Here is a 15,862-nt window from a genome sequence, read left to right on the forward strand (position 1 = left end):
TTTGTTGTTGTCGTCCCGTTTCATAGCATATCAAACGTACATAACCAAGTAAACTACACCATTAAAACCCCCAGGGGGTGTCGGTGACAAGCCCCTGGAAGTCCACCAGCCTTCATCACAAAGCCCTCGACACAGGTGCCACTTACGGCTTGTTGCTATGACGCCAGAGGCAGCTCGAGAATAGTCGGGTCCATCTTATAGGATGAATGTTGTTTTTCTGGCCGTCTGGCTGGCCTGCTAGCAGTTAGTGGCTAACCCCCGTTTATATATACTGGATGCCAGTGTGTGCTGGCCACATAGCGCTCACCCCGTGCAAAACAGTGTCACTCACCAAGAGGACGGGCTGTGGTTTGCTCGGGTCTGTGTTGTCTCCCCAAAGGACGGGAAGTGGGCTCGTTCTTCTTGTGTGTTATTAGGCCAACGAGACAACGTTCACAAGTGTGTTGTAAGTTCTGTGCGGGAAATAATAAATATCTTAGGGCACACTCACAACATTCCTGTCCCCCTGCACCATCACTTCATCATACAATACTGTATTATTTTGCAGCTTATTTTCATTCTTTCTGTTTAGTTACATTATGCAACATTGCGGATATCATTATAAATGGTGGGAGGAGCAGTTGCATTAATTATATGACACACGCCTCATGCACGCATGTGAGTGAGCGTACCGTGAGCTTTTACGTTGAAGATTTTTCTCAAGTCATTCTGTTTTTCAGGTGTGTAAGGTGGCTTGATGATGGCTATCAGTAGTAACTGGCGAGAGGACTGATCACATGAAGTGTTTTTCTAATGCTCCCTTTGTTCTCAATCTTGCTACACAGTCTGGCACAATAGTAACACAGTATAAGAGTTATCAGGGGGCAGTGCCCCTGGATCCAGGAGATGGCACTATAGGGGCTCCACACCAACGACTTCCCAACATCTTCGATCGTTAGTGATATCTGTTTCGTTAACGCCGTCCTTTTGCAATATAAAAAAAACAGTTTGTATTGTGCCATATTTGTCACAAAATGGCGCGTTGTATATTGGACTCACAATGCAGACAAGGACAGGAGACACTTCCGTGTAACAAAAAATAATTTAATAAGAAAACAGAAAGTACAAAACAATAACTAAGAATGACCACGAGGGAAAAAATACTAACAAAAACACTGGACCGAGTCGCGGGGAAAAAATAACTAAAGGCGCTGTACACACGGGTAACAGGTAAACAAAGTACAAACCAAAAGTCACTGCTACAAAAGGCAACAGGAGAAGCTAAGAGCTGAAGAAGGTAAGACTAGCAATACAAAGTCCGATGCTACACAAGCAGGCAAAAACACAACACTCACGGTGAAGACAAACGAGACCAGAACAGGGAACAGGGTACAAGAGACAATGGGAATCAGGTGTGCATAAGGAGAAGATGTTCTGGCAACTAGGTGAAGTTGCTGCCTGGTCTAAATAGTCCAGCGTTAATTGGACACAGGTGTGCCTGCTCCACCCCTGATGGCTGAGTGTGCTGTGACGGAAAACAAACATTAGGTGGCAGCAGAGCAGCACACTCACTCATGACAATATTGTACGATAACCGAGACAGTGTACAAGAACCAAGGCACAAATTGGCAAAAACTGTCATTGAAAACCGAATCATGCGAAAACTGGAGAGTTCGGAAACCGAGATTTGACTATACAGTCGTCCCTCGTTTATCGCAGGTAATTGGTTCCGCGATAAGTGAATTTCCACAAAGTAGGAGTCAATATTAATAAATGGAATATTGTCATAGTTAGAGCATAGAAAAACTGTTTTTACTGTTTTTACTATTATTACAGCCCGGTAGGCATGAAATAATGCCCACCTTTACACTTGTATTACCCAATATGTAGCTATAGTAATAGAAAATAAGCCAACTTAGACATAAATAAGATTCTCACACGTTAGCATTGACAGCGTACTTCCTGTTGGCTATTGTCTCATCAATGTAATGTTACTGACACCTAGAGGCCGGTGTAGAATACTACTCTACAGCCGCTCTTTATGGTTAAGGAGGGACTCACAATGCGCTTCAGTCGTTTTTTTTAACAAGCACAGAACAAATGCAGTGAACATTCACACAGGAGCTGCTGTCAGCCACTCTCTACCCAGCTAACCTGCTGCGAGCACTCAGCTAACAGTCAATTCTAGCTACCTGACGTCACACACGTCTCTTCCCAGGCCCCGCTTCAAGTCACGACTACTGTAATGCACTTCATATCACGTCTTTTGAATGCCTTACATTTGTATTTTCATTCATTTAGCCATTTTCATGCTTGAAAAAGTTCAATTAAGGCCATGCATACGTACAATTTGCTTAAATATGCAGACCATGTTCAACCACAAAACAGAGATCATTTATTAATTAATCAATGTTTGTAAAACCGCAATGGTGTGAGGGTGCGATGTTCAGACCGCGGTGTAGCAAGGGACGACTGTACATGCCTTCATCAGACATTGACAATATGAATATTTTTCCTGACTTGAGGGGCATGTACGAATGAGCCTATGCTATGAATTAGCTTTGAATTCTGCCGGGCCAGCGACCACACAACACAATCTGTTAACGAAGAACAAATTCTGGTAGTCAGTTCAAATTTGATTTCAGTTGTCATTATTATTTCAATGTAAAATGTTGTGCTTAAGTAAAAAAAAAAAAAAAAAAAAAAAAGCAATTTCATATTTTGTCATTAATTAAATAGACTTTAATGTTTTCCCTGACGGTGGAATGCTGACGGGGTAGGTCGATTCCCGGCTGGGGCCCCGACATCCAGCCATTGGAGATGTGCTGGTCTCAAGCCCAGATAAATGGGAGGGCTGCGTCAGGAAGGCCATCCGGTGTAAGAAGTAATCAAATCATGCGACTGATTCGCTGTGGCGAACCCTGATGGGACAAAAAACTTTAATGTTGGAAGTGTGAAGATAATGCGTTATTATGATTATGGGATAATGACAAACAATGTATAATCCATCAATTTGTTGCCTTTCTTTGCATCATGTACTCTATTATCTATATGGTTTGTAAAACCAAAAAATGAGTTGAAAAAGATAAATTATGATTAATAAAGGACAACATTGATCTTGCATTGGCTCCAAGTGTGCCACAAAGTAGCTTTGAATTGCAGTCGTGCGTCTGCCTGCGACTGCGTGCTGTCAGACATCCCAGTAAAAAGACAAAATAGTTTTCCACATTTTCTCGCCCGCCTCCCTCAGTCTCCCCAAACAACCCCTTGGAGTTCCTTTGCCCCTCGGTCCCTCGAACACAACTAAAAATTCATTTTGTCTGACCTAAATCAGAGGGTGTCTGCGCCATGGGGCTTATTACACAGTGCACTTGGACTTGTGTTGTGGAGGAGGATGGGGTATTATTATCTTGCAGCTACCCACCCTGCTATAAAAACTAGCGGTGCGACATCTCCACAGCGCAGTGCTCTGCTATTCAGCCCTCCCTCCCTTTTCCTCTCGCGCTCCTCTCAGCGCACACAACCTGACTCCCCAGCTCGCCTTCACACACACTCTCAGCACACACACACCCGGCAACCTGCGCTCCTCGGCTGCTTTGGATTTTCTTCACTGGCTTCTTTTTTTAGACATTTTTATGAATGGGAGCTTGATTGACTGACAGACAAATTGATTGACCGACAGTCAAACGGGGGCAATGCTGAGAGGTCAAGAAAGGACCACCAGAACCTTTCGCTAGTGTGGACTTTACAAAAGACAACTGAGGTAGGTGACGGAACGTAAGATTTGCTGTGTACGTTTTTGGATTTTGTGCGGACAAGTGTGAACAAGCTTGTACTACAGAACGCACATGCGCCACTTAGCGTACATCTTAATCACACGGAGCTTTGCGTGCCGCCTCGACAGGGGGTGCAAACAAGTTTGTGACTTGTATTTAATTGTCTTATCTGATCTCTTTTTCTCTCGCCAACCCCTGTTTGATATCCTATTCTGACACTTCCCATAAATCTCTGAGTCATAATGTTAAAAAAGATTAAGTAGCAATTCGAAGTGTCTTACTGACATCTAATGAGTGGTGTTGCTGTAATATTTGTTTGCAGTTATGTGTGCTCACAGCAAGTTATTCACTTAAACTACATTCAACCTAAAAAAGAACACCTAAATAGATTTACGTTATCGAAAAAGGGCGCACGCATGTATTCCTTAATTTTGGCGTAATATTCTGTCTTTATCTGTAGCTATTTTTTAAAACAAGGCTTTCAATCTTTTTAAATACAGTGCATTCAACGTTTTTTAAGAGAAGAAATGTAATGAGCATAAATGAATACCCAGTTTTTATTTTAATGGTTTTAGTCAAAAAGCTGTGTTTTTAAAATATTCTAACTGATGAAGACAACAGTCGAAATGAAATACAATTGATAATAATGAATAATAACATGAAAATAAATGTAAAAATATATATAACAAATATAAATAAAATAAATGCCACTTCCCAAGAGGCACATTCACGCAAATGAATCACTAAATAAAGACATACAATATTAATAAGCAAATGCGTGTGTGATAAATGAGCAAACTTACACACAAAAAAATCAATTTGCAAAAAAAAAAAAAAAAAAAAGTATCCTCCAACTAAGGTGGCTGCATAACACACTACATCAACACAAGGTCAAATGTTATAAAATGTTCTTTTAATAAGAGGCAGGAGTGGTGCTGACTACATGATAAGTGTGTGACAACTTTTCGGCCTGGTAATGATTTCCTGCACTGGTCTGACAGTGAATTTTAGTTTAGACCTTGGCGTGTTTGCTTGTGACACCCGTTGGCTGATTTGTGGACTGAGCCTGGCCAGGTACCACTTAGGACCTCGTGATGAGGAGAGGATGGTGCTGAGGGAGGTGACACATAGTGATGAGGGTTGACAGAAATGTCTACAGTTCATTAGAAGTCTGAGCAGTTGATTATTTTCGTACGACGTTTTGCTTATGGCCATTTTGCATTAGGGGCAAGTCAGATGGTGCACCACCAGATCCAGCAAATGGAGCCCTTGTGGCACAAGGACTCAATAGGGGGGTCATTTTGTCGCATATCCATACTGTGGTCGTACATGGTAGGCTTTTCATGTTGGTTTTCGGGTGTATGCTCTTCTATAAGTCCTCTAGGTGGCGGCAATGCACATTTTTTTGCATTACAAACCGTCAAACTAATCAGGAAGAAGATGTTTCCGGCCCTGTCCACACCTGAGATGTTTTTTTGGCAAGTTGAAAAAAATTTGCGTCCACGCTGTCCTGGATTAACATCGTTGCATCCAGACGAGAATGGATCACTAAGTGAAAACGATAAACACGGCGCACGCAAACGAAACCTCGTGACGCACCATACCGTAGAAGAAGAAAGGACGCATGCACATTTAAGTCCATCGTTTTCCACTTTCCAAGGCTCGTCTAGACTTACGACGGAATGTGGAATTACACATGTGTCATTTTGGGGCGTATAAGGCAAGAAAATACTGGAACAATGTCGACTGTGGTGAGTCATGACACTCGAAATATTCAAATATGATGGTGGCTTGTCATCAAAGCTTACTTCTGGTCACGTGACCGCGACGGGTGGCTGACGTCATCGTTTCAAAAACAGCTTCGGATTGCTCGTCATATGCAGAAAAGACGAGACGGCATTTTTTAGATTTTGGAGCTGTTTTCAAAAAACACCATTTCAGGGCACCCAGAACGCCGTTTCCATGTGGGTGAGAGGCTGAAACGCTAAAATGCTTTGACGTTTTGACCTTGAAATATTTCCGTGTGGATAGCCCCTCAGTTGTCTGTGGAATGGAGATGCTAACAAAAGAAAGGAAAGAAGAACAATACTATTATTTGTGTCTTGATTTGTGACAGAAACTAAAAAAAAAAAAAGACATAAAGCGACATAATTCTCAGTCGAAAGTGCTGCTTAAAATTTCACACAATCCGAATGTTTGACGATCAAGCAGTAGCTGACAATCAGATAAATGAAATGTCCTTGCTCCATTATACATTGTATGACAACAATGCCTGCAGTTCGCCAACTCGGAATCTGCTTAAAACAGGCTGGTGTATGTGTACTTTTCTGTGTGTTCGACTTGCCAACCCTCCCTGTCCTTACGCAGCTGCGTGTGGCAGTAGATGCCGGATTTTTAATTTTTATTTTTGGGGCACAAATGATTATGTGCCACAAATTGTGCATAGGATCTACAGGTATGTCGTTTTCTTATGTTTCTCATTCAAACTAACTAGGGGTCGTGGCTTGTCTATGCCAACTTCATTAGCCGATAGGGCAGTTATTATTTGTCCTATGAACTCCACCTAGCAACAAGTAGCCACGCAAACTGTACCGTACTGTAACCTCGCCAGTAAATTTGTCAACTATGTGATGTCTACTCTGTGTGAGACAAATTGGAAGTAGTCAGAGTGTAGCTTGTGACGTAGCCTGCCTAAGTGGTATTTATCAGCGCTGGTGGAAGGGGCGTGTTAGGGGTTAACAAGGGCGTTTGGCTGGAGAGATGTCACTTGCGGTGAGGAAGCCATGCCCTCCACCAGCACCACCCCCCACCCTAACCTCCCCCACCCAATGTCTATGTGGCACATCCTCCTTAGATCCTCTCCACGTTGTAATTAGGGGCTGGCCACTGCGAGTCAAAGCTAAAGCTAGCGGTGGGAGAGGAGGCAGCACGTGTCATTCCAGGAGGTGGGGGGTGAAGGGCTGGTTGTTTTAGGATGGACCTCGAGCAAACAAAATGACAGTCCTCCCACTCTGACTTTCTCTCATTTTTTTTGTTTGCCTTGGCAGGCCCTCTCAGGGAGGGGCCCCTCTTCTTCTGTTTGTGCAACCTGTTAGGGAAGTTTACAGGCCCGACTAATCGCTTTGTCAGCACAGCTTCTCTCACCTTGTACCCACGCTTTCTCTTTATGGTGCTGTCACATAAACAGCTTTGTTGTCTCCCCTTAGGGGGCAACCATTTCATTTGCTGCGGTGTTTTTGGGCTTATGTGCAGGCACAAAATTTGTTTTAGCTCAGAAAAATCTGACTTTTTTTGTCGTTTTTATTTGTTTGTTTTTTAATTATTTAAAATTTTACGGGAACATTTTTTTCCCCCCCAACATGTCTTTCAATTATGATGACCGCCTAAGTTTTTGTTCAGTGTGGCTTCACTTTCAGTCCACGCGTAAGATTTCCTCGTCACCGTTGACTTTGTTCAAGCTGAAAGAGCCTGATGACAAGCGCTTGGAAGTTTATCACCTTATTAGGTTGGTTCACAACAACGTGGATTCCAGAATGCCTAAAAGAGTGCATAAAACTCGTTATTATTCTTAAAAATACTTTTTTTAACCCCTGAAAATTGCTTTAGTTCATTACAAGAGTTATTTAATGTTGACATGTTTCCCATACAGCAGATTCCCACCCATTTACCGTTTGGCATTCGCTCCCTCGCATATTTGCGGATTTCTTTTTGCTTCATTGGATAGTAAATAATTTGGTTTCTTATGACTTAAATAAATAGCGGACTGATGGCAATATCAGCAGGGGATAAAGAGTGCTACAGCTATACTGTCTCACAAGTCAATTCACTCAACATTTTCCAGCAAAAAGATGCTTTGCCGAGACGTGGTGTTGTGTAACTTCACTATTCTGTACACTGTATGCCTGCAATTCTTAATCTGCAAAACGGTTCAGAGCAGGGAGCGCTTTAGGGCACTAACTGGCGCACCGCAGTCCAAGTCTGGACCCAGACGGCGTCCAATACGGACATGGACCTTTGGTCCATATATTTTAAGATTTTATGGGGCACTTTTATTATTTTTTTTACACCAGTTGATCCAATCAAGAAATCCACTGACCCAATTGCGTGCAGGTGCGTGCGAGCCAGCCCACGTGATGTCGGTCAGCCAATCAAATCTGTGCATTGCCACTAAACACCGCAACTGTAAATACGACAGATACCGATGATAGATATACTGTATACATATACGGATAAAGACAACAGCGAGATGAGTGAAAGTTACGGGGAAAAATGGAAAGGATTTGGCCCTGAGTTTGAGGACCTTTTCTGTCTCTGGACCTATTTGAATTTTGAACACCCCTAGTTTAGAGTATCAAAAATAGGCATTTGTGGATTATGTCTGATATTGGTGGGTTTTTTTGTCATCCGAAGGTAACCCCCGTGAGTTTAGCTTTTTTGGACATGTTTTCTTATAATGTATGCCCTACAATAAAGTTGTTAGCATGTGTGACTTTTCCTTTGTTGTTAGCGTGCCTTTTTCAGCTACGACTTTCTTCAGGCCTCTGTTGCTTTTGCATGTGCTTAAAAGTCTATGTATGCATTTTCAGCTCGAAGGATTTAAAAAAAAAAACACCATGATGCGTAGACTTCCACTCTTAAAATGTTTAAATCATTATCTTTAGATAGTTAGCTTTCTAAGTGTGCTATAGGAGCGTCATTTCATTTTCTTATGATTTCTTTGCTTCACTGATTAGCTGAGCGAAATCCAATGGTTCTATTACCGTCTTGTGACTTGGATTTCCACTTATAATGAGCATAGCCGTGTACAATAGGTGTGGACGTAGTACAGTGGAGTTGTCACTCCACTCCCAGGACGTCATAAAACTGTCATCTCATCTTTGACTGATGCTCTTTTGTTGAACTTTTTTCCCCACAAGATATTTACACAGGTATCCTGTGTAGCCGCGTCCTTTTAATAACTCTATGAATGGTGTCAACATAGCAACTGTCCCCTAGCAACAAGAGAATAACCACGCAGAAGGCCGGTATCTGAGGCGTGTGGCTGCAGGTCAACTGAGGGATTGTTTTTTTATACTTTTAACCTCTTAAGGTTGAAAACATTTCGCTCCAGGATGCTCCTTAACCAATGATTTATTCAGTTTGACCCTTTGTCAGGGTCAGACCGTCACCATCATGAAACGTTTAACAAACAGCACAAGCAATGTTTTAGTTACATTTGAACATTCTGTCCTTCAAGCGTAAAAAGAAGTTAAGTAAGCACTCAGGGGGACTCGCTTGATTCTGAAAGAAAGAGCAGAGTGGGCCTCCTGGCAGGATGTGATAATCTTGAGAACAATCTGACCTCATTTGCGGTTCTCAAGTTTCCGCGTTTTGATTGAACACGTCGTCTATGACATATAGGCAGCCCGTCCCACCCTCTGTAACGTGTCATTTTTCTGTTCTAACAAGGCGTCTTATCAAGATGACGGGGTTCCCTGTGGGCCAGCTCGTACGGAAGAGCAGCACAGTGATGTCTGCTGACATGGCACTGTTGCATTTGTGTGTCTAATGCGATGGTCGAACACGGACGTAAAACAGTTTCCAATTTTTGAAACGTTTTTTAGGGCTAGGAACCGTATTTGCCAACTTAAAGCTTGAAAGGTTAAACAGTAGAACATGTCATTTCTCCAAGCAAACAGCAAAAAAAAAAAAAAGATAAATAGTGTCGAGTATATACAATTTTAATAAAATATAAATGAAATAAAAATATATTACGCTTTGTATTATTATTATAATAAGTATGATTATAGTCCTTTTAAAAATACTTTGAAATTTTGATTTTTTTTTTGTACATTTATTACAAACCTTTTCTTCGTATTTTTCCCCAAATTACTTGATATTTTATTTTTTTAGATTTAAAATTCTAATAGACATTTTACCCTTTTTAGGTGGGGTTTTTATTAAAATACAGTTTATTATTTTAATGTGGCTATTTTATTTTATTTTTTTAAACAAAACAATTTTTTTTTAAATGCGAAATGCGAATAAAATAGCCATACATCCATTTTCGTGTAATATAATATGTTATGAAGAATTTCGCCACTAAAGTTTCAAAGAAATGCTAAAAGCTTTAATTTGGTATGTTGGCTCCTACCTAGATCAGCACCAGAGACCAGAGGATGGTCCACCACAGGGAGGAAGACCGGATCGGGATCCCCTTCCCAAACCACAGCAGCGATGTCCTGTGCAGCCTCAACGAGCAGCGGCGTGACGGCCTCCTCTGCGACGTCATCCTCATTGTACGCGACCAAGAGTACCGCACTCACCGCTCGGTGCTGGCGGCCTGCAGTCAGTACTTCAAGAAGCTCTTCACAGTGGCCACGGGAGGCCCAGAGGATGGGCGCCACCTCCACACCGCTGCCTCCACAGCCACCGCTGCCATCTACGAAATAGACTTTGTAGCCCCGGATTCGCTGACGGCCATCTTGGAGTTCGCCTACACCTCCACGCTGACGGTGACGACGTCCAACGTGAAGGAGATCTTGAACGCCGCTCGGATGCTGGAGATCCCGTGCATCATAAACGTGTGCCTGGAGATCATGGACAGTGGGGGAGGGGGTGGAGGGAGGGACATGGAGGAAGACGAGGAGGAGGATGAGGAGGAAGAAGAAGCGGAGTCAAGGAATGAAGATCAGGAGGAGGACGACGACGACGAGAGGTCGCTGAGGTCATTGGAAAGCAGGGCGGAGCCCATGGGGGTGGATGAGTCGCCGCCCCCCAGCACCTCCTCCTACCAGGAGACGTCAGCTGACAACATGAGTGGAAAGCAGGTAGCGACTGAAATGAAACTTCCCTTTTATGCTAAACATTTTCATTGGCGCTAACGTTGTCGTGTTGCAGGAGACTTTGGAGAATCGCGCTCTGAAGGACTTCTCTATTGCGTCGCTCCTCCAGGACGGCCTGTACCCCCGTATGTCCACCTTGGACAGGAGGGCCAACTTCTCCCCTCTCCTCCCCGCCTTCTACCCCTCCATGTGGGCAGCGGACTTCCCAGGATTCCCACAGAGCTTCCTCGACTCCAGCCTCCATCAGCACCCTCACACGGGGGCGTCCCCGGGCGCCTTCCTGCCGCCCGCCGCCCCCAGCCCTCTCAATCTGGCTGTCAAGCGAGAGATCATCAAAGAGGAAATGAAAGAGGAAGTCCCGCCCAGTCTGCTCCACAGCGACTTCCTGAAGGAGTTTGTCAGCTCGGGCCTGTGTGGCACTGTCAGCGCCTCGGGTCCCGTGCCGCCGCCCTCGGCGGTCAAGGATGAGGCAGACTTGCGGTCCTACCTGAGCTTCCTGAACTCAGCGTCCCACCTGGGGGCGCTCTTCCCTCCCTGGCAGCTGGAGGAGGAGAGGAAGATGAAGCCCAAGTCTTCGCAGCAGTGTCCCATCTGCAACAAGATCATACAAGGCGCCGGGAAACTACCGCGACACATGAGGACGCACACGGGAGAAAAACCTTACATGTGTACCATTTGCGAGGTGCGCTTCACCAGGTGAGACCATCACTTTCAGACACATGGGGGTCAGACTGTGCGACCTATTAGACACCTTGCCAAGGTACGCTTGGGAACAGTAAACCCCCTAACCAACCTTAGCTGGGATAGGCTCCTGCTTACCTGCGAGCCTGACAAGAGTGGTAGAGCGGTATAGAAGATGGTGGATGTTCATCTCGTTGTGCCCTGTGATTGACAGCCGACCAATCCCAGGTGTACCTCATCTCTTTCATTAAGTCAGCTGGGATAGGCTCCAGCTCACTCATGACCGTGAACATTATAAGCAGTGTTGAAAATGAATGGTTGGTTGTCTGTATGTGCCCAGTGATTGGCTGGTGACCAGTCTAGCTTGTAGTCTGCTGTGATAGGCTCTAGCACACTTACGACCCCAAACAGGATAAGCGGACAATCCCTTCCAGGCCTCCTCTTACTGGCTAGTTTAGGCAGGAATGTGATGAACGCTGAACCGATCCAATCACATTCACATGTAGACATACAACCATGCATTTTCTATACAGCTTGTCCAGGTCAAGATCACAGAGGAGCTGGGGCCTACCCCAGCTGACAACAGGCCAAAGACACCCTAGACTCGCTGCCAGCACCTTTCTTGTCCTTGGTGTCAAAAGAGCAGTGGGTTTAACGGAAAGCGAACCGCCCACCATTCTGTCTCTAGCGTTCATCTCTAAAGAGACCTCATTTGCAGATCAAAGATCTTAAAAGTGTGGAAAACACCCATTTCTTACCGAGGGATGTGTCACTCTCCCACATCTTCGGCATACTTTCCACTTCTAGCAGCACAAACTTTGTCTTTCGACACTTACTGTCATCATTACACCTTTAAGGCTACGATGGCTGAAGCCTGAGAACAGCGAGTCTCAACCTGTGGTAGGAGTACCACTGGTCGTGCACGTAGCGCTCAGGAGCGTATCATGAAAGAAGGCGGAGGTAGCAAAAATGGTGGTACTAGCAAAGCAAATTATTTTTAAGGTGGTACTTGCCTTGGATAATAAAACAATTAGCTCTGTGGAGCACATTAGTGTACTATAATACTTTGAAGCAGAGTCAGCCCTACTTAAAGCGGCGCCCTGGGCGAGACTTTATAATGGCACCCCCCCTCCATAGTCGCACTGTACACACAGAAGAAATAGAATGGCATTGTTTTTACCGTGTCACCCAATTTACATGGTTGCCAAATTACAAATAAATCTGAAATACAATATAAATACCCTTACAACAGTAAGTAAATAAATAATAATAAACACAACAATCAATAAACTATTTAAATAACATGTTTTCAATTGTGTCTGCCGTGTGGTAGCATGATAAAAAACGTTTTGGAAGAACAAACACTGGACGGCGTATGGTGAGTTCGAGGCTCACGGGGTGATCATCAGTCAAATGGCTGCCAACACTGGACAACGCTCGCTCGTGTGCGCGTGACAGTCAGAAGGCTAAGCAAATTACCCGCCAAATATGAGATGACCAGCTTTTTTTCAGCGGTGGAAGACACCGAGTTCGCTGAGTGCTCTCTCACTTACCTGAAAGTCCTGCTTGAGCGCCACCAATGTACTCTCACGTCCAAGAAGGCGTGGAAGTTTCACCAGTGATGTATGCTCTCTCGAAAACATAAGTCAAATATAGACAGGGGTGCATGAAAACAGGGGTCCCATGAAAAAAATCACGTTGCCCCCCCCTTTATTAATTAATTACTCATTTTATTAGTAATTACCTACTTTTTGGCCCCCTGGCAGTGAAGGTACCTTGGAATTGTCCTGACTTTTCCCCTTTATACGGCACCCCTGGCCAACAGCACTCATCATAAATACATTGACAAATGTATCATTAATCCATGTGATCGGTATCGGACGATTTCAGTCCTGGATGATCGGAATCGGCAGCTTAAAACCCTGATCGGAGCATCGCTAACAAGAACTAAATAAAACAGTGTTCTCTCGCTTATTGCGGGGGAAAGGTTCCCAAAATAGCCACAATAAGTGAAATCCGCGAAGTAGCCGACTCTATTTTTGATCAATTATTATCTATTCTTTAAGGCTGTAACCCCCCCTCATCACACACTTGATACACTTTTCTCAGACAGGCATGAACATTTGATCACATTTCTCTCTTGTTTAAACTGTCAAAGTTCACAATGCGCGTTCATACGCTGATAAAAAAAACATGTGGAAAATGGCACTTTATAAAAATCTGAAAGGTGAACCGCGATGTAGCGAGGGAACACCATATACAGAAGCTATATAAAATACCTACTGTATATGAAACTACATGCACAACTATGTATTTGTAGTAATATTAATTGGGACGTTTGAATTAATGTGAACATTTCCATTTTAAGACTTCATAGTATTTACTAGTTTTAATATAATTATATTGAAGGTGGATTTTTTGCGGATTTTTGGTGCCCCCTGGAGGCCACGCTGCCCTTAGCATCCACCTATATTGCCTAATGGGCCAGTTGGCTCTGCTTTGAGGTACATAAATAGGCTCAAAGGCACTGTTTCTACCCAATTCTGTATATTTTCTTGTGTTTCTATTATTAAAATATGTAATTAGCATTGAAATAAATCCTAATTAACTGCACTGTACCACTTTAGAACCCAAAAGGTGGCAGTATGGTCCGTAAAGGGCCGTGCGTAGGTACAGGTGCAGTCTGTTGATTGGAGTAGTGTGACAACAAGAACATAAAAAAAGACGGATTAACGGATTATGTCGCCCTGCTTCATTGTGCCGTCACGTTATTTACAAAGCTAGCTATCTCTCTCCGTAATGTGCTGAACTCCTGAACTCCACATGCCAGTGTCGTACTGAGCAGAATAATACTGCCTGAGGGAGTTCTCTGGTCTCTTTTCTTTCGACTGCAAACTAGCTGAAAGTGACTCAGCAGTGCCTCTGCTGGTTGCAGCCAAGTAGTGCACTCCGTACAGTCAACACAATGAGTGGATTGTGATGCGCTGCGCCATGATTCCAAATATGTTCTTTGTTGCGTCACCAGACAGGACAAGCTGAAGATCCACATGAGGAAGCACACGGGCGAGCGGCCGTACATCTGCCTTCACTGCAACTCCAAGTTTGTGCACAACTATGACCTGAAGAACCACCTGCGCATCCACACGGGCGTGCGTCCCTACCAGTGCGAGCACTGCTACAAGAGCTTCACGCGCTCCGACCACCTACACCGACACATCAAGAGGCAGAGCTGCCGAATCTCCCGCCCCCGCCGGGGACGGAAACCCGCCACATGGAGGTCTACGGCGCCGGCGGGTAACTTCCTGTGCCCGCCCACCACCAACGTCACCACCGGTGGTGGGTTTAAGTCGGCGTACGAGGAAGGGAAGAGCCGCGGACTGGGTTTTAACGGAGAAGAGCAAAATGAAGGAGCGGAGAGGCCGCGAGGCGTGTTCGCCTTCGCCGTGGCGGGAGAAGACGTACTCACCAGATCACCATATTACGCGCCGACCTCTGACCCCTGGACCATGAGACTGGAGCGAGCCCCTCCCATCCCTGAGACGGCCACATGAAGACCTTTTTGAAAGACAAACAAATCAGTGAACTTCCTGAAGCCTGCTGGCCTTTTATTTTCTGCTAAAAAGAACAATACAAAGACTCTGAGAAGCCCCGTCAATGTTTACAAGGAAGATTTGGAATTTAAAAGAGAAACGCAACGATGCGTTCATGTTCAGGAAGTCTATAGCGCCTGTTATTGTATTGGCATTAGTGACAACGATGAATGTAAAACATTTATTATGGAAGAATCAGGACTCGTGCGGTAAAAAAATACACACAATAAAGCAAAAAAAACACATTGAAGTCACCTAAATAAGCACGTCTACTGCACTATTGTACATAAACACACCATGTGTCATTTCCTTTGCAGGTAATACCATAAAGAAAACACTTTAATACGACACTATATCATTGATAAATAATGTTTCTCCATAAGGACGCTCACGCTTTCTGGGCTTTTTCGACGCTCGTCTTTTTTCTGCTGCCAACAATCACATTTATTTGACTTGAAAATGGAGGAAGGTATTTGTTATTTTCTTTTTTGTGCTATTTATGCATATTTAAAACAATGAATGAACCTTGGCTATATTTTGCAAATGTTTTATAAAGACTTTAAATGTTGAACATTGTTGTTTTGGTGTAAGAGCTTCTTTACATGAATAGACAAAATCATTATAGATAGATGATTACACTTGAAAATCATTATCATGAATCATTATTGATAGACTACAAATAGATTAGGCCAAAATAATTATATTATTACATGTTTATATATTTAAAATAATTTTTGAACAAATTAAAATATATAATTACATACTGTGGTATCTATATATGTGTAATTTATTATTTTATTAGAGACTTCTAGTAATTGGACTGAAATAATGAGCGATCATTACACACCATTAATTTATATATTTTTTAATAATCATTATTTGTATTTAGGTTAATTTTCTTATTTAAAATGTTCTTTTTTATATTTTATATATTTTTTAATTTTATCTATATTATATTTATAGTTATTTTATTATATATATATGTTTTTTGTGAAAACTTAGGTTTTCACAG

At 43.2% G+C, this 15,862-nt stretch overlaps 1 protein-coding gene across 2 annotated transcripts in view; it reads left to right on the top strand.

Moving 5' to 3' along the window:
- Nucleotides 1-15,421, top strand: part of LOC129170496 (zinc finger and BTB domain-containing protein 7C) — a 59,000-nt gene extending 43,579 nt beyond the window's left edge. The window contains exons 1-4 of one of the 2 annotated variants that reach the window (XM_054758158.1): nt 3,460-3,742; nt 9,893-10,564; nt 10,635-11,275; nt 14,286-15,421. In XM_054758158.1, the coding sequence (XP_054614133.1) occupies nt 9,914-10,564; nt 10,635-11,275; nt 14,286-14,811 (1,818 nt within the window). In that variant the 5' untranslated portion in view covers nt 3,460-3,742; nt 9,893-9,913 and the 3' untranslated portion in view covers nt 14,812-15,421. Of the gene's footprint in view, nt 1-3,459; nt 3,743-9,892; nt 10,565-10,634; nt 11,276-14,285 lie in introns of those variants that run through there. The other variant, XM_054758157.1, reaches the window with a different exon arrangement.
- Nucleotides 15,422-15,862: the final 441 nt, after the last annotated feature.

This window comes from Dunckerocampus dactyliophorus, chromosome 17 (genome assembly GCF_027744805.1).
Source record: "Dunckerocampus dactyliophorus isolate RoL2022-P2 chromosome 17, RoL_Ddac_1.1, whole genome shotgun sequence".
NCBI classification, from domain to species: domain Eukaryota; kingdom Metazoa; phylum Chordata; class Actinopteri; order Syngnathiformes; family Syngnathidae; genus Dunckerocampus; species Dunckerocampus dactyliophorus.